General features: G+C 43.5%; 1 protein-coding gene across 2 annotated transcripts; it reads right to left on the reverse strand.

Annotated features, from left to right (window-relative positions):
* Positions 1–6082: 6082 nt before the first annotated feature.
* ATP5MC1 (ATP synthase membrane subunit c locus 1) lies at positions 6083–8818 on the reverse strand. 2 transcript variants are annotated; one of them, XM_052657970.1, is made up of 5 exons: positions 8710–8818; positions 8144–8193; positions 7162–7239; positions 6599–6777; positions 6083–6304 (listed from the first exon to the last, which is right to left on the reverse strand). In XM_052657970.1, exons 2-5 carry the CDS (start codon positions 8180–8182, stop codon positions 6190–6192), a joined length of 411 nt encoding a protein of 136 aa, XP_052513930.1. In that variant the 5' UTR covers positions 8183–8193; positions 8710–8818; the 3' UTR covers positions 6083–6189. The 2 variants fall into 2 exon arrangements, with proteins under 2 accessions (XP_052513930.1, XP_052513931.1); XM_052657971.1 differs by having other exon boundaries at positions 8682–8754.
* Positions 8819–18589: the final 9771 nt, after the last annotated feature.

Here is an 18589-nt window from a genome sequence, read left to right on the forward strand (position 1 = left end):
ATGGTTTGGTTGCAACATACATACATAGGTACACACACATATTCACACACTTGTACCTTTTATATGTGCTGTGCATCTATTGCCTATTCAAACTATACATTTCATTTGTTTTTCAAGGATTCCAGAATTTTTCTTGGTTATTAGTTACTTAGTAAGATGATCAAAAGTCAACTCACAGGGTAAAACCTCACACAAAGAAAAACACTACATAGCTTCTCCAGGGCTACAGACTGCAGAGACCCGTGGGTGAGAGTCTCTTCCCTCTCACCCTCAGGGAGTCCCTCAGTGAGTCTCTTCCTTATTACTGGGACATTGTTTTCAAGTATAAGGTCCATCAGCACTGGGACTATGACAGAAAACACAGCCTTAGAGAATGAGGTTCAACCTTTGATCTGTAGCACTCTGCAAATATCCTCTCTGAGCCAATTTCTGCATCCATAGAATGGTGATAAATTATTACCTTTCAGGGTTTTTCTGAACATTAAGTGTGGCACTTTTAGATGTGTTTTGCAAAGTGGTAAGCATTGTAAAGCGTCTGCCTCCAATGAGGGAGACCTGGGTTTGATCCCTGGGTCGGGAAGATCCCCTGGAGAAGGAAATGGCAACCCACTCCAGTATTCTTGCCTGGAGAATCCCATGGACGGAGGAGCCTGGTAGGCTACAGTCCATGGGGTCGCAAAGAGTCGGACACGACTGAGCGACTTCACCTTCAAGCATTGTCTAAATAGTTGGCACTTCACTTGCCCATTTTATCTTTTCTGAGCCTGTGCTCATAATTTTCTTTACCTGGAATACTCTTTCCCTTCATTAGGGAAAATCCTAGTTATTTAAACTCTCTATGCTTCTATTCCTCATCAGTAATATTGATAAAGTAACAGCAGTTATAAAGAAGAGATAATGTGATAACGAATGTACATAATACCTGGCCAGAGTAAGTGTTCAGTAATTATTAATTCTTATTCTTCTTACTCATTGTCAAGGCTGGCTGTAATATTACTTTCTCTGCCAAGCGTTAACACCTCCAGGCATATTATTAATATTATTACTAATTAGCCATTTAAAATGACTCCATTCTCTGAAGTAACTCAGATTTTTGTTATAGCTGCTGCTGCTGCTAAGTCGCTTCAGTCATGTCGGACTCTGTGTGACCCCATAGACGGCAGCCCACCAGGCTCCCCCGTCCCTGGGATTCTCCAGGCAAGAACACTGGAGTGGGTTGCCATTTCCTTCTCCAATGCATGAAAGTGAAAAGTGAAAGTGAAGTCGCTCAGTCGTGTCCAACTCTTAGCGACCCCATGGACTGCAGCCTACAAGGCTCCTCCACCCATGGGATTTTCCAGGTGAGAGTACTGGAGTGGGGTGCCATTGCCTTCTGTTTTGTTATAGCACATCCTGCTTTTTTTTTAGTGGTTTCGTTACTCATCTGTCCATACATTCTCTGGGATATAAGCATGGAGTAACCTTCATCTCCAGGACTTGACAGTCTGTGATTATTGAAGAAATGGTGAACAGAATGGAAATTAAGACATGGTAGCCAGTTGCCCTTCCCCTTACCATGGATCTTTAAGATTTCACTTCCTTTTCCTCAGAAATGCCTGTTTTCTTTCCAAAGGGCTGGCCAGCCTTGTACAAAGAATCAACTCGAGGCCTGAAGGGCTGCAACTGCTTAAAGGACCAGCTCACTAACTCCCAAGGGAACTCCAGAAGGCCTATAAACTGGGAAGAAGAAGGACCAGGGAGAGGCTAGCAGGACTTTGTGAACTGGCATTGCTTGGTCACGTGCTACTTTTTTCAAGGCAATACCTGGCGCTTTTCCCTGGCAGCTTGACCAGAGGGCAAGAGTGCTTTTTGGAGCCAGTCCCATGGCCTCTGGGGATAGATGACACAACCAAGCAGTCTCCCTGGGAGAACTGAGAGATGGGAACTTGGATCCAAGCCTCTTTCCTCCCCAGCACACTGGACTGCACTGAGCCATCTCTTAGTGCAGCAGTTTGGTAGCACCTTACTCATGGCAACCTGGCAAGCACACTTCCCCAGGACAGAGGCCAGCAAGTACCCTGGAGTTCAGGTCACCGCTGTGCCTCAACCCTCTCTATATCGATACATCGTGAAGATGGTCCTTCCCCAAGGTCCTGTGTCCCACTGCTGTCGGGAGTGCCTCTCCTCCCCAGTGCCTAGCCTTTTGTCTTGAGGTGCCAGGAACAGATGAAGAACTCCCACCCAGGTTGTAAATTGGGGATAAACGGAAAAATCAGAACTTGGACTGGGTATCTTGAGACTTCTGATTATAAGTAATAGTAGCTAAATTAAAAAAATTTAAGAATATATGTATTGTTATTACATATATCAATACATCTTTATATTACATATATTAATACATGTAAAAAATCTGTACATGTATATACTACATGTATTATCATTTGCATATGTGAGTGAGTGATAGTTGCTCGGTCATGTCCAACTCTTTGTGACCCCATGGACTATAGCCTGCCAGGGTTGCCATTTCCTTCCGCAAAAGGTCATATTTTTGACATCTTAATAAAGGTCTTTGTAGATTCCTTCTAGAGGCCAGTGTTAGTCACTCAGTCCTGCTCGACTCTTTTCAACCCCATGGTCTGTCCATGGAATTCCCCAGGCAAGTGGGATTGCCTGGGTTGCCATTCCCTTCTCCGGGGAATCTTCCCAACCCAGGGATTGAACCTGGGTCTCCTGCATTGCAGGCAGATTCTTTGCCATCTGAGCTACCAGGGAAACCCAATATTTCCCTGTATTATCTTACTTTGTTGTCACAACCACTGTGAATTGTTCTCATCCCCATTTTAGAGCTGAGAAAATCAAGGCTCAGGAGAGAAAATTAACTTCATAGGAAATGGCAGGGCTGAGATTTGCACTCCCTTGTAACTCACAAGTACATGCTCTTTGCCACCATGCTTAAGGCTGTGGTTACTCAATGTTATTATTCCTCTGAGAATATAATGAAAACAAAGGACGCTCTCCCAAGAACAATGTACCCTTGTCTCCACTCAAGTATTTTGCAGTAAGCAAAATGATCCCACCCATGGGCCATAGACCTTAGATAAAGAACCTCAATGGTAATGGACTATTTGCCTGACTCAGGCTAGGAACACATTCTCTCTTGACTGTAAGGTTCCATGGGCTCAGGAACCACATTCCCAATCCTGCTGTTTTGGATCTGAAACCCCAGCAGTTTCAAAGCTGATTGGAACCCATGATGCCACTTGGGAAAATAAAGGTTCCCGGAACTTCACAGGAAGGAAAAGGCAACCATCTTCCCTAAGGGCTGCTCCTTGATTACTGCCCGAGGGTGCCAGCCTGACATCCCAAAAGGCTACCGTATTCCATTTGCACAATAGCATTACCGGTTGATCAGTTGCTCTCTTGATGATACCTGAGCTACCACTTCAACCTCAGTCTGGTTCCTTCTCTTTGGCCCTGAAATTCCTGGGCTCTGCTTTAGGTTCTATCACTGGGTTGCTGTGGACAATCTTGAGTTACATAATGGGAAGAGGCTAAGAGGGCAAGCAGCACATTATGGTAGACCAGTAGTTCTCAACTGAGAGTGATTTTGTCCCCTAACTAGAAGACATTTGTCAGTATCTGACATTTCGCAGTTGGCTGTCACAATCGGGGAAGGGATGGTTGTCACTGGCATCTAGTGGGTAGAGACTAAGGATGTTGCTAAACATCTTCATACAATGAATTATCTGACCTCCAATGTGCCAGGTGAGCAAACCCCTGGGAGAAGACCATATTATTGAATGTGAGGTGGTCTAGGATTGAAACCGTTGGCCTGCTATATGACCTTGAGCATGTCACCGACCTTAGATGACTCAGCACAGTGATTAGAATACAGGTTCTGGAGTTTGAATGACCAGCTGAATGACCTTCATAGGATTCCTTACCTCTGTGCCTCCCTCATTTTCCTTACCAATAGAGCGACTTATTTCCTAGGGATGTTAAGGTTATTAATTGAAAATACTTATCATCATGCCTGTCATGCTATGTCCAACCTAGACAGCGTATTAAAAAGCAGACATTACTTTGCCAACAAAGGTCCGTCTAGTCAAAGCTATGGTTTTTCCAGTAGTCATGTATGGATGTGAGAGGTGGACTATAAAGAAAGCTGAGTGCCAAAGAATTGATGCTTTTGAACTGTGGTGTTGGAAAAGACTCTTAAGAGTCCCCCAGACTGCAAGGAGATCTCAAAGGAAATCAGTCCTGAATACTCATAGGAAGGACTGATGCTGAAGATGATGCTCCAATACTTTGGCCACCTGATGTGAAGAACTGACTCCTTGGAAAAGACCCTGCTGCTGGGAAGGACTGAAGACAGAAGGGGACGACAGTGGATGAAATGGTTGGATGACATCACCAACTCGATGGATGAGTTTGAGCAAGCTTTGGGAGTTGGTGGACAGGGAAGCCTGGCGTGCTTCAGTCCATGGGGTTGCAGGGTCAAGACACAAGTGAGCGACTGAACTGATGCCTGTCATGAAGCTTCCCTGATGGCTCAGATGGTAAAGAATCTGCCTGCAATGCAAAAGACCCAAATTTGATCCCTGGGTGGGGAAGATCCCCTGGAGAAGGAAATGGCAACTCACTCTAGTATTCTTGCCTGGAGAATTCCATGGACAGAGGAACCTGGTGGGGCTACAGTCCATGGAGTCATAAAGTTGGACATGACTGAGCGACTCACACACACATATGCCTGTCATGCAAGTGCCCAAATGTTAGCTGGTTTTATTACAACCAACACTTGCCTCCTTGCTTTCCCTCTTCTTCAGCACATAGCTTGTCCACCCACAGAGCTGATAATTTGTGGCATTGTTCAGTATTGTTTCCACTCTGTTGATTTTCAGCGTTCCCCAAAACTCCTAGGAGAATGCTTAACACCTAAATACCTGCATGACTGTATTTAAATTGCATGTAAATTGAATTCATTCTTATTGACTCACATTTTTTTCTGTGTGTTTTAACCTTTGCTAGCTGCCCTTCAGCTGGAAGGTGTTAATTATTGTTTCTAGTTCACAGTTTTACAGTATATTTAAGTACCGCTTTCAAAAAGTGAGTCTCTTTTTGAGGCAGGTCATGTCTACCAGCACCCTTGAGTTCATTCTGTGGATATATCAGTTTAGCTTTCTTTTACCTGGGTCATAAGTCCACTTTGGCCAAGTGTGGGACACTGGCTGAGCGGAGACTGAGACCACAGGAAGATACTGTGAGGAGCTCTGAAAGCAGTTTGCTCACCCACGCACTCAGTTCAGTCGCTCAGTCATGTCCGACTCTGCGATCCCATGGACTGCAACAAGCCAGGCTTCCCTGTCCATCACCAACTCCCGGAGCCTGCTCACCCCGCGCTGGCTCCTGCCAAAACATCCTTTTCATCTCTAGCAGAGCTAAGATTTTAAATTCTCCAGGAACACAGACCATGTCCCTTATCAGCTTTATTCAAGAACATTTAGGCACTCTAAGTGTTCTAATTGAGAATGGAAATGAAACTTACAGTGGAGCCAAATGCTGGCAGATGGAGGCCCACCTCTAACGTGCTATTCAACGTCTTTAGGACAGTTTCCCTGTCTGTGCCACCTTAATTGTGTGGCCAAAATGAAAACAGATGGGACAACACAGCAGATAAAGGCTTAGGCTGGCCTGAGGGGGGAATCCCTAATTCTGCCACTTACCAGCTCTGAGATGAGGAACAAGTTATTTTGTTTCCCTAAGCCTCAGTTCCCTCATTTGCAAAACAGGTATAATCACTGCACTTAGAATTCATAGGGTTGCTGAGGTAAGAAATGCAAAACACTCTGTAAAGAGCTTGGTGCAAATTAAGCCCCTCAAAAATGTTACATGTTATTACACTAAATTTGAAAAAAGCACCAATCATCATTAGACAAATCCATGTTCTCTCCTCTGGGAGATGTTATTACAGTCATGGCAGTGCTACTTCTCAGCCCTGAGAGTTTTAATCTCCAGTGGCTGCCCTAATCCTACTTCCTTGTCTCACCTTTCTATTAATATATGAAGGCCCTCCCCAAGGGCAAAGGACTGAGGCATTGGCATATGAGTTTAGAGAAACATTGTGTTTAATGGTAAAGGTTAGCACACTCCAGCACCGGGCATGGCCTGGAGTCGAAGCAGCAGGGGTGGGTAGGTGACTTCCACGGAGCCTCACATGGCGAAGAGGATGAGGAAGGCGACCATCAAACAGAAGAGCCCCATAGCCTCAGACAAGGCAAAGCCCAGAATGGCATAGGAGAAGAGCTGCTGCTTCAGAGACGGGTTCCTGTCAGGCACAGAGACAGGGAAAGGGTGAGGGCATGGGTCATGGGTGGTGGTGGAAGACTCAAGTAGTTTAGGTGAATGGGGGGTGCTAAATGGGAGAGGGCCCAGCTTGCATATATCCTGGGGACTGGACAGGCAAGCAGAGTATCAACATGGTAAGTTTTAGGGAGCCAAGTTGGAAACATTTAAATTCTGCGAAAATAGGATGTAGATGAAATCAACACAAAGCTAGAAGGATCTTTTGCTGAAGGTGGAATTTACAGTAGGAGATGCTCTAGACCACCCTGGACCTTACCTGGCATAGCCAATGATCAAGCTGCCAAACACTGTTCCAATACCAGCCCCTGAACCCGCCACACCAACTGTGGCAGCCCCAGCGCCAATAAACTTGGCCGCTGTGTCAATGTCCCGGGAGACAACACTGGTCTGGAATTCCCGCCGAGCCACCTGCAGTGGGCCACTGCTGTAGGAAGGCTAGAAGGAGGGGGAGAGAGGGAAAGCAGGGAAGGAGAGAGGAGATAGTGAGGCTCAAGGACAGGTGGCTGACCCCGCCCCTTACTCCACCCACCTGAGCTCAGAAATTGTTGGAAGGCTGCTTAGCAAGTACAGAATGCTCAGACTGCAGGGTGTGATTAGAATTAGTCTTAGGGTCCATTTCCAGACAGGGCTAGGGAAATTTCATGAAAACACAATTTCAGTTTTCCAAGTCTCACGTACAATACTCGCTTTGTGGGTACTTAAAACTATTACAGCACCCCAGATTCTCTGACTGTCTTCCCACTTTGCCTTAGAGGCAACTGCACAAACTTAAAGGAACCTAGTCTGGGGACATTCTTAAGAGGGCCCATTCTCCTTTACCTGTACAGATGGGATCTCTGGCCTACTCAGGAAGGAGGCAGACACAGGCCTAATCAGACCCCTGGTACAAGAACGGATCTATAAAATCAGAAACACACATTCCTCCAAATTAGGCAAGAAGACAAAAGAAAAAACCCCTCTAACCGCTGAGCTTCTGTCAAAAAAGATTACAAATATTATAAATAAAACAAGTCCAAGGTATTTCAAGGTCAATCAATGCATTACTGTTTCTATCAGACATGGCTGTACCAGAGACCCTGGTGCAGTCAGCAGTGGCAATCTTTCCATTTAAAACTGGGTAACAAAGTTCACTTCTATGGGCACAGTCCTTAATCAGTATCCCAGAATGCAACAAAACAAAACAAAACAAAACACTAACATCAGATCAAGCACAGGAAGGGTTTGCATCCAGACCACCAAAGGAATCAGAAGGGGAAAAATATTATTTTGCTAAAAATGTAGTCACTGTTACACACCCTGAATGGAGTGGGCCAGTAAGCCTCATAAGGCTCCTGAAACAGTCACCTAACCAGAGACTCCTGTAACAAAGCTTTCTTGAGCTATTTTAAGAAATATAATGTGGCAGTTCTCAAACTTGGTTGAACATTATAATCACCTCAGTTCTAAAAAAAAATACAGATGCATGGATTTCATCCCCATAGGGTGCAGCCTGGGCATCAAGATTTTTTAAAGCTCCCCATATGATTCCAACGTGCAGCCAAGGTTGAGAATCGCTGTTTCAGAGGGCAATCTTCCTGTGGCCAAGCTAGACTGGGGGTACACGTCAGATCCAGATTCTGACCACATTCCAAAGCCAAGATAGCTTGGTTTACATGCACAAATAATCAGGGTTTAACTGCATCCATCTTACTGCCTCGCTAAAGGAGCAACATCATCAGGATGCAAGCTTCTCTCGGTTCACTCATTAAACACGATGGCTCGCACACCTGGTGCTACAGAGCACCCAGGAGCCGCAGCTTACCAGAGCAGGAGAAATGAGTAGTGCCCCGGTGGTCTGCATTTTTTTTCAGTCTGCAGAGGGGAAGAAAAAAAAAAAAAAAATCCATTGACAGCCCAGTTGTTTGCTTACAGTTGCGACCTTCGGTCATCCCCTTCACCCCGCCCGTCCTCCCTGGACCACGCTCTTCCTCGAACCATGCCCCAGCCGAGAAGAACATTAGAGGTCAGAGGGACAGCGCAAACTCCCGTTCCACCACTTTCAGCGCGACAGGTCTGTAAAGAAAGGTCATGGAGATTGGAAGTAAAAGAAGGCCCGAGCCCAGCAGGGAAATGATGCTCAAAGAGGATGATCTCCGGGATAGACTGGGGAGGCAGGAACTAGACAGATGCCGTTCAGGGTCCTGCCCATTTCAAACAGCAGTCCACCGCCCGCCTCAGCTGGGACAGTTATCGCTCATTACCGTTGGTAATTAAGATTAATTGTTAAGGTTACAGATATCCATCGCTTTCCCCGGCCCTACGGACAAATGCCCCTCCATACAACCCAGCCACATCCTTGCCGATTGCTGGCTTTCGGCTTCAAGTCACCTGTACTCCCACTGCCCCGGCTGCCCCTGCTCAGACCACAGCGCTCGCCCGGCTCAAGGTGACTGACTCACGTCCCGGCTTTAGCTCTAGGACTCGGCACACTGCTCCCGGACCCACGTGTCCCGGGGTTCCCCAACTCTCATTGGCCGCAATCCCCCCGAGCCTCCATTGGTTAACATCCTCTAGTTCTCCTTTCTTATTGGTCTTGCGGAACTTCTTTCTCTCTCTCCACAGGAGCTTCGTGGCAGTTCCCGCCTCTATGTGGGCAAAGGCGGGGTTTTCCTTTGAGATCTGGCTTCCGATTGGCCGATTTCTGAAGTGCTCGACCATAGAGTCGGCTGGACTAAGAGGTTCCACAACCTTCCCCACAAAATGGCGGCCAAGGTGGAAAGCTGAAGAAAAAGGCATGGGAGAGAGACCGGACGGCTTACGCAGACAGACACATGACCTTGGACCTTAGCCTTCATTCGAGCACTCGGGCCCTGAGGCGCGTTGTCTTTTGGGATTTGTAGTCGCTTCAGAGGCCCCAAAGGTGGCTGAGATCCCGCGAGACTCCCAGGCTGGGCAAGCCAACGCCTTTGCAGCAATTCCCGCCCTCAAGATTTGTGGGCGGCTTGCTTCCGCAATGAAGCATAAATGCCGGCTGCCTACTCGCTAGTGGGCTGGCGCAGGTTTGTGGACACTGTCAGCGTTGAGCAGTCATGGACTAGCAACTAGTTGTTTAAAGTATTTTCGTATTGTAAAAATAACATTACAAGGATAAAACACTTAACATCCTGACGGGAAAACGATGGGAACAGGCAGAAAGAAATGTAAATTGAAGGAAAAGTATCTTCAATTAAACTATACAAAGAAATAGAAGTTTAAATGCAACTTTTCTCACTAATCAAAAGTGCAGAGTTCTTTTTACTAATGTGAGCCAGGTACTTGTGTACTTGCTGGTGAGAATATGAATTAGAACATTTCTTCAAAGCTGTTTGGCTATATTTGTTGACAGACTTTGAATGGTCCATCTTTGACCTAGAAATTCTCGAGGAACTGAGAGCCTTTAAATTCTCCATCCCTTTACCCGGGAATATTACTCATAGAAATCTATCTTGAAGGACAAAATCAGAAATGCAAAGATTCTCTTCAGAGGATGAAGAATTTATTGAAATTGGAAACAAGTAAATGGTTAAATAAATTGCCATATTTTCACTTGATGAAATAAGCAGATATCTTAAATTATGTTTCTTTCTTTTCCTTTCAGTTTAATAAAAATTTATTTAGAATTCCTGGGATGGGGGACTTCCCTGGCAGTCTAGTGACTAAGAGTCTTTGCTCCCAATGTGGGGGTGGGGGTGGGTTGGGCCAGGTTCCATCCCTGGTCCAGGATCCAGATCCTGCATCCTGTAAAAAGATCAAAGATCCTGTGTGCCACAACTGAGACCTGGCACAGCCAAACAAACAAACAAAAAATCCTAGGATAGTGGTTGTGGGCACCCATCCTCAAGAGGAGCGAGCACTAGGAAATCACGGAGAAATCACACAGTCCCAACATCCCTGGCCCACGTAAGGAGGAAAAGTTGTTTCCCTGAAAATGAGTCAGCCCTCATTCATCCAGGAAGGACTGGGAGGACAGATGCTAGGGGAGCCATCAAATGTTGCTAGGGGGAAGGAGGGGGGTGTGCTGGACCCCAAACTGTCTCCTCAAAAATCGGGGGCAAAACAGATCCACTTCTCTGGGGGCCAAGTTCTGGGTAACCAGCCTCATTTCTTACCCTTGATGTCACTTCCCTGGGTGAAATTTCCATGGTGTAAGTTCAGCACAAGGTTGTCAGCAGTGAGTTAAGTATGATAGTGTGAGGGCAGAAAAACAAACAGTTACACGCATTCAGAGTTAAGAGCTGCTGCTGCTGCTGCTAAGTCGCTTCAGTCGTGTCTGACTCTGTACGACCCCATAGACGGCAGCCCACCCGGCTCCCCCATCCCTGGGATTCTCCAGGCAAGAACACTGGAGTGGGTTGCCATTTCCTTCTCCAATACATGAAAGTGAAAAGTGAAAGTGAAGTCGCTCAGTCGTGTCCGACTCTTATTGACCCCAGGGACTGCAGCCTACCAGGCTCCTCCATCCATGGGATTTTCCAGGCAAGAGTACTGGAGTGGCTTGCCAAAACTAGGAATGTTCAGGCCTGCTCTCTGTTCTCTTTATTTTTTTTGTTCTCAGGAAAGGGAAAGAAAGAAATTAATTCCTCTCTTTTTCTTTCCACTGCAACACTCTACTTTCCCAGCCTTCCTCTGGGCTCTCAGATCCAGGGTTGCATTAAGATAGCTCCTCCCCAGCTCTACTTTGGGTCCTCTGTGAACCCTCCCTGTGGGCAGCTGCCAGGAAGAAGGAGGCAGCATCAGAAATTGAGGCAAAAAAATAAAAATAAAAAAATAAAAGAAATTGAGGCAAGTCCAGTAAAATCATGTTTATGGTTTTACATTTTATATTGAGAAAATCTATATGATGTAAGACAAATTTTAAGGATGTACATGCAGAGTTGTATAGCATTATGAAGAAAAACAAGAAAAAGATTAAAAAGAAAAGAAAACAATATTAATAGTTGTTTCTGGATGGTGTAATAAAGTTGATTTATATTTTGATGAGTTCAGTTCAGTCATTCAGTCATGTCTGACTCTCTGCGACCCCATGGACTACAGCATGCCAGGCCTCCCTGTCCATCACCAGCTCCCGGAGATTACCCAGACTCATGTCCATTCAGTCAGTGATGCCATTCAACCATTTCATCCTGTCATCCCCTTCTCCTCTCACCTTCAATCTTTCTCAGCATCAAGGTCTTTTCAAATGAATCAGTTCTTCACATCAGGTGGCCAAAGTATTGGAGTTTCAGCTTCACCATCAGTCCTTCCAATGAACACTCAGGACTGATCTCCTTTAGGATAGGTTGGATCTCCTTGCAGTCCAAAGGGCTCTCAAAATTCTCCAACACCACAGTTCGAAAGCATCAGTTCTTCGGCACTCAGCTTTCTTTATAGTCCACCTCTCACATCCATACATGACTACTGGAAAAACCATAGCCTTGACTAGATGGACCTTTGTTGGCAAAGTAATGTCTCTGCTTTTTAATATGCTGTCTAGGTTGGTCATAACTTTCCTTCCAAAGAGCAAGTGTCTTTTAATTTCATGGCTGCAGTCACCATCTGCAGTGATTTTGGAGCCCAGGTAAATAAAGTCTGTCACTGATTCCACTGTTTCCCCATCTATTTGCCATGAAGTGATGGGACCAGATGCCATGATCTTAGTTTTCTGAATGTTGAGTTTTAAGCCAACTTTTTCACTCTCCTCTTTCACTTTCATCAAGACGTTCTTTAGTCCTTCTTCACTTTCTGCCATAAGGATAGTGTCATCTGCATATCTGAGATTATTGATATTTCTCCCAGCAATCTTGATTCCAGCTTGTGTTTCATCCAGCCCAGCATTTCTCATGATGTACTCTGCATATAAGTTAAATAAGCAGAGTGACAATATACAGCCTTGACGTACTCCTTTTTCTATTTGGAACTAGTCTGTTGTTCCATGTTCAGTTCTAACTGTTGTTTCCTGACCTGCATACAGATTTCTCAAGAGGCAGGTCAGGTGTTCTGGTATTCCCATCTCTTTCAGAATTTTCCGCAGTTTATTGTGATCCACACAGTCAAAGGCTTTGGCATAGTCAATAAAGCAGAAATAGATGTTTTTCTGGAACTCTCTTGCTTTTTGATGATCCAGCAGGTGTTGGCAATTTGATTGTATGTATTAACAATTATGCCAGTCCAGATAGTCAGAACTTTGGACTCTTAGAAAAAATATTTTAAGACTGAGATTTGAGATTTAAGATATCTTGCCAGAATGGTACAATGGAAAGAATATGGGGTTTTGAAATCACACAGACTTGCGTTCCCATCAGGGCTATATTATATAATTAGATATGTCTCTCTCTAAGCAGATTACCAAATCTCTTTTGGCTTTAGTGTAATAAGCTACTGTTTACTGAGGCCTCACCATATAGCAAGCATTGGGTTAGGTGCATTCACCCATTATATGATTTAATATTTACAACATCCCTTTAAGTGGATATTATTATCCCCATTTTACAGATTACCCCCATGTTACAGAGCATCATTTTTTCCAGTCTGGCATATTTGGTAAGAGGTAAAGTCAGTATGTGGGTCCAGGTAGGTCTGGGTCCAAAGTGTTTAATCATTAGTTCTTGATGCTCCCTGAAACTGGAGAACCTATAAAACAGTGTTAATACTATTCACCTTTTAGAAATGTGAGATAAAACAAACCCCAGGCATAGGTTGGTATTTGGTGAATATTCCCTTTCTGTTACTACTCTAGGACAAGTTATAGTTTCATGAGGAAATCCCTAACTTTGCATGTTTTGTTTTTTTTTTTTCACATCCAGATTTGTTACATAGCTCTACTCATAGAGCTTATTTAACTTCTATGCAGAGTACATCATGAGAAACGCTGGACTGGAAGAAACACAAGCTGGAACCAAGATTGCCAGGAGAAATATCAATAACCTCAGATATGCAGATGACACCACCCTTATGGCAGAAAGTGAAGAGGAGCTAAAAAGCCTCTTGATGAAAGTGAAAGAGGAGAGTGAAAAAGTTGGCTTAAAGCTCAACATTCAGAAAATGAAGATCATGGCATCCAGTCCCATCACTTCATGGGAAATAGATGGGGAAACAGTGGAAACAGTGTCAGACTTTATTTCTTTGGGCTCCAAAATCACTGCAGATGGTGACTGCAGCCATGAAATTAAAAGACAGTTACTCCTTGGAAGAAAGTTATGACCAACCTAGATAGCATATTGAAAAGCAGAGACATTACTTTGCTGACTAAGGTCCGTCTAGTCAAGGCTATGGTTTTTCCAGTGGTCATGTATGGATGTGAGAGTTGGACTGTGAAGAAGGCTGAGCACCGAAGAATTGATGCTTTTGAACTGTGGTGTTGGAGAAGACTCTTGAGAGTCCCTTGGACTGCAAGGAGATCCAACCAGTCCATTCTGAAGGAGATCAGCCCTGGGATTTCTTTGGAGGGAATGATGCTAAAGCTGAAACTCCAATACTTTGGCCACCTCATGAGAAGAGTTGACTCATTGGAAAAGACTCTGATGCTGGGAGGGATTGGGGGCAGGAGGAGAAGGGGACGACGGAGGATGAAATGGCTGGATGGCCTCACTGACTCGATGGACGTGAGTCTGAGTGAACTCCGGGAGTTGGTGATGGACAGGGAGGCCTGGCGTGCTGCGATTCATGGGGTCGCAAAGAGTCGGACACGACTGAGCGACTGAACTGAATTGACTGACTGACTCATAGCTTGACTTCAACACTGTCAAGTTTATCCTGTGGCCTGCTGGAAATCAGCTATTTCATTACTATGCTTAGACATGAGTTTTGGAGTTAAATAAGCGGTAGTCCTAGCATTGCCACTTACTGCCTTGTGGTTTGGGGCAAGGCTCTTAACTTAACTAAGGCTCTGTCATCATCTATAAAAGAACTGTTATGAATAAATGAGGTAGTACATGTAGAGGTACTCATTTAATTATTGAAGTAACAAGTACTGGTAAGCTAGGAGAAACTATAGGAAGTGGAAGGTAGTTAGGAAACCTCATATTCAGACCTGACATCTCAGGATTGTACCAGCTGACTTAGAGGAAGCCCACTAACTTCTTTGGGAACTCTGAGAGGTAAGAGGATTCCATAGTAGGCAAAAAAGCTTTTTTTCAATGGCTACAAAGTGATTTATTAGAAAAAATTTTTAATTGAAATATAGTTGATTTACAATGCTGTGTTAATTTCAGGTGTACAGCACAATGATTCAGTTTTATAAATACATATATATATTTCTTTTACAGATTCTTTCCCTTATTACAAAATATTGGCTATACAAGATTTTGTATTGTATAGAACCTACTGTGCTATCTGGTAAGTCCTTGTTGGTTATCTCTTTTGGTGTGTATATGTTAATCCTCAACTCCTAATTTATCCCTCCTCCCGACTCCAACTTTCCCCTTTGGTAGCTATGTTTGTTTTCTGTGTCTGTGGATCTCTATTTTGTAAATAAGTTCATTTGTATGGCAAAAAAAAGCTTTTGATGACAGTGACAAAGGGCAAACTTATGCATAACAATACCAGCAGTTCCTCTTTTTCTTTTTTTCAGGTCCCTCTTTCTAAAGACATTTTTGACTCTTCAAAACCTACCTCTTCCACCCAGAATCTTATCTCGGATCAGCTTTCTTTTCCTTCTAATCCAGTTTCACTTTTCCTTTAGGAATTCAGCGCAACAAACATTTTAAAGCACTTAACAGCTTTAAGTGGTGCACTGTGCCGGAATACACAGATGAATAGAACCAGTTTCCACATTAAGTCGCGTCCCACTCTTTGCGACCCCATGGACTGTAGCAATCTAGGTTCTTCTGTCCTCCACTATCTCACAGGGTTTGCTCAAATTCATGTCCGTTGAGTCTGTGATGCTGTCTAACCGTCTAGTCCTCTGCTGCTCCCATCTCCTTTTCCCTTCAATCTTTCCCAGCATCAAGGTCTTTTCCAATGAATCGGAGCTTCGCATCAGGCAGCCAAAATGTATTGGAGCTTCAGTTTCAGCATCAGTCCTTCCAATGCTTAGTAGAAATCTCAGAATTAGCAAGAAAATAAATAGGTAAATAAATACTAAATGCTGCTGCTAAGTCGCTTCAGTCGTGTCTGACTCTATGCGACCCCATAGATGGCCGCCCACCAGGCTCCTCCATCCATGGGATTTTCCAGGCAAGAGTACTGGAGTGGGGTGCCATTGCCTTACTAGTATGTTAATGAGCGTCACAGGAAAACTACTTGCAAAATACAATGAAGGGAGGGACTAACTTCATTTAGAGAGAACCAAGGAAGACCTTTCTGAAAAAAATAAAATGAAAATTCTGGCTGAGCTTTTCTTTAAACGTATATATAATTTTATTTAGTTCGTTAGTTCTGGTTGTGCTGGGTCTTTGTTGCTGAATGGACTTTTCTCTAGTTGTGGAAAGTGGGGGTGACTCTAATTTCCGTGCGGAGGCTTTCCCACGTGCTCCATGGCGTGTGGGATCTTCCCAGATCAGGGATTGAACCTGTGTCTCCTGCATTGACAGGTGGATTCTTTACCACACAGCCACCAGGGAAGCCTTGGGCTAGCTTTGAGGATAAAATTGGTTACCTAGATATGTCAAGGGAGAAAGTGAGAATGGATGAAGATACTCCAGCCAGAGTGAACAACATGTGTAGAAACCCAGGAGAGTTGGTGTAGCCAAACTTAGACTAATCAGTCATGGTCTTGGGACAGCAGAAATATGACTACCACACTCCAATTCTGGTAATATGGCCAGATTAAGTATTCTGAAAATTCCCTTGCTATGACATCTAAAAACACTACATAAAATATAACACATATATTGCATAGACTTGCTTTTTAAAAATCTTTATTATTTTTGGCTGTTGCAGGTCTTCATTGCTACACCTGGGCTTTCTCTAGTTGCAGCGAGCGGGGGTACTCTCTAGTTTCGGTGCTTGGGCTTTTCATTGTGGTTACATAGCCATTCGCTTGTTGCAGAGCACGGGCTCCAGAATGAGGGCTTAGTAGTTGTGGCGCACAGGCTTAGTTACTGTGAGGCATGTGGAATCTTCCTGGACCAGGGATCGAACCTGTGTCCCCTGCATTGGCAGACAGATTCTTAACCACTGGACCACCAGGGAAGTCCCATAACCTTGTTTTTGACAGTTAAAAGAAAATATATTCTATATTACATCCAAATTGCTAATTTCCCACAGCCTGAAAAAAACACCTCCTTTGTCAAATGACCCAGCTGGTGATGATATATTCTGTGACAACAATAGTAACGAATATAAAAGGAGTTTTTTTGTGGGGAGGGGAGTAGTTAGGGGAGAGATGATTCATGGTGATAAATGCTAGCTTTTAAATGCATAGCTGAGCTCACAAGAAATTAAGGAGCACGCCTAAAGACCCTAAAGAAAGAGAAGACAAATTAGAGCCATAAACATGTATACTAAACTGAAGCTGCCATGTCTGGAAATATGGTGGAATAGAGAAAGGGGTATCAGTAATAGAAATTAACTGGCTGGAGTTTTAAGTCCCCATGGGAGAAAAAGATTTGGAATCTGTATAAGAGGAGTTAGAACTGAAATTTCCAAATAAACCTAAGATCCTCAAAAGGCTACACCCTTTGAAGGGCGGACTTAAATGTGGACTACCATCCACAGGGAGGTGACAAAGAAGCTTGTCTGCCTATCCCTGGCTCTCAGTGAGGAAAAACAAACAACTAAAACTAGGGACTTCCCTGGTGGTCCAGTGGCTAAGGCTCTGTTCTCCCAGTGCAGGGTTTGACCCCTGGTCAGGGAATTAGATCCCACATGCTGCAACTAAGACCTGGCATTGAAGAATAAACAAATAATATTTTTTAAAAAAACTAAAACTTTCCTGAGAATTTATAACTACAAGATTATATTTTATGTTGGTTTTGGATTCAGATATATACCCTGGGTCCAGGAATGCTCAAGCTAAGGAATTGACATCAAAAGTTATTCTAGGCTGGGGGTGTCCTTGGTATGAAACAACATAAAGCTCCTTTGAACCTGTGCAAGATTCTCACGATGACTGAAAAGTAATCTCCATAAAGAAACAATCCACAATGAGCAAGGATCAGCAAACATTAAAAACAGCAAGAATTTCAGATAACGTAATATTCAGATGACAACTCAACTATGGAAGAGGCAGTAAAGTGCAGTGATTAAGAGAATAAAATTTAAAGCCAGACTATCGGCCATTCTACTTACTATCCAGGTTTTCTTGGGTAAGTTGATTAAATTCTCTATGCCTCTGTTTCCTTATATGGGATTGTTATGAGGATCAAATGAATTAATATTTATAAAGTACCTAGAACAGCACTTGGCACATAGTGTCACAAATATGTTTGTTATTATTTAAAACTAAGTATGTTTACAATGATCAAGGACATGGGAAAAAAATCAAGATGGTATAAAAAAGAACTTGCAGATTTGAAAAATAAATAAATGGTGGTGGTGCGTAAATTATGAGTTTGGGTGGGCTTCCCTGGTGGCTCTGTGGTAAAAAGAATCCGCCTGCCAATGCAGGAGACTTGGGTTTGATCCCAGCATTGGGAAGATCCCCTGGAGAAGGAATGGCAACCCCTCCAGTATTCTTACCTGGGAAATCCCATGAAAGAGGAGCCTGGTGAGCTACAGTCCATGGAATCACAAAAGCAAAGGACATGATTTAGAGACTAAACAACAACAATTGAATCACTGTGTGGTTCACCAGAAATTAACACAACGTTGTAAATCAACTACACTCCAATAAAAAAGCAAAATAAATAAGAAATGAACAATTAAAGAAAAAGAAATAAATGAAATAAAAAGTGAAAAATATAGTAATTGAAATTAAGAAAATAACCTGATGGATAGGTTAAACAAAAGATTGATGACAGCTTGAAGGAAAAGTTAACAAACTGGAAGATAGGTCTGAGAAAATTATCCAGATTGAAGTACAAAGAAGTAAAAGATCAAAAATATGAAAAGAGGTTAAGGGACATGGAGGGCAAAATGAGAGCTGACATCCACATAATTAGAATATTAGAAGGAGAGAATAGAGAGAATGGGAAAGAATCACTATTTGAAAAGATAATAGCTGAGAAGTTTACACACTGATGAAAAACATAAATCTTCTGGTTTAGTAATCTCAACAAAACCCAAATAGGATTTTATAAAATGAGAAAAATCCACGATTCCCATCTTAGTCAAACAATAGACCACTCTACACAGAGAAGATATTAAAATT

The sequence above is a fragment of the Budorcas taxicolor genome, chromosome 19 (genome assembly GCF_023091745.1).
Source record: "Budorcas taxicolor isolate Tak-1 chromosome 19, Takin1.1, whole genome shotgun sequence".
In the NCBI taxonomy this organism is placed as follows: Eukaryota; Metazoa; Chordata; class Mammalia; order Artiodactyla; family Bovidae; genus Budorcas; species Budorcas taxicolor.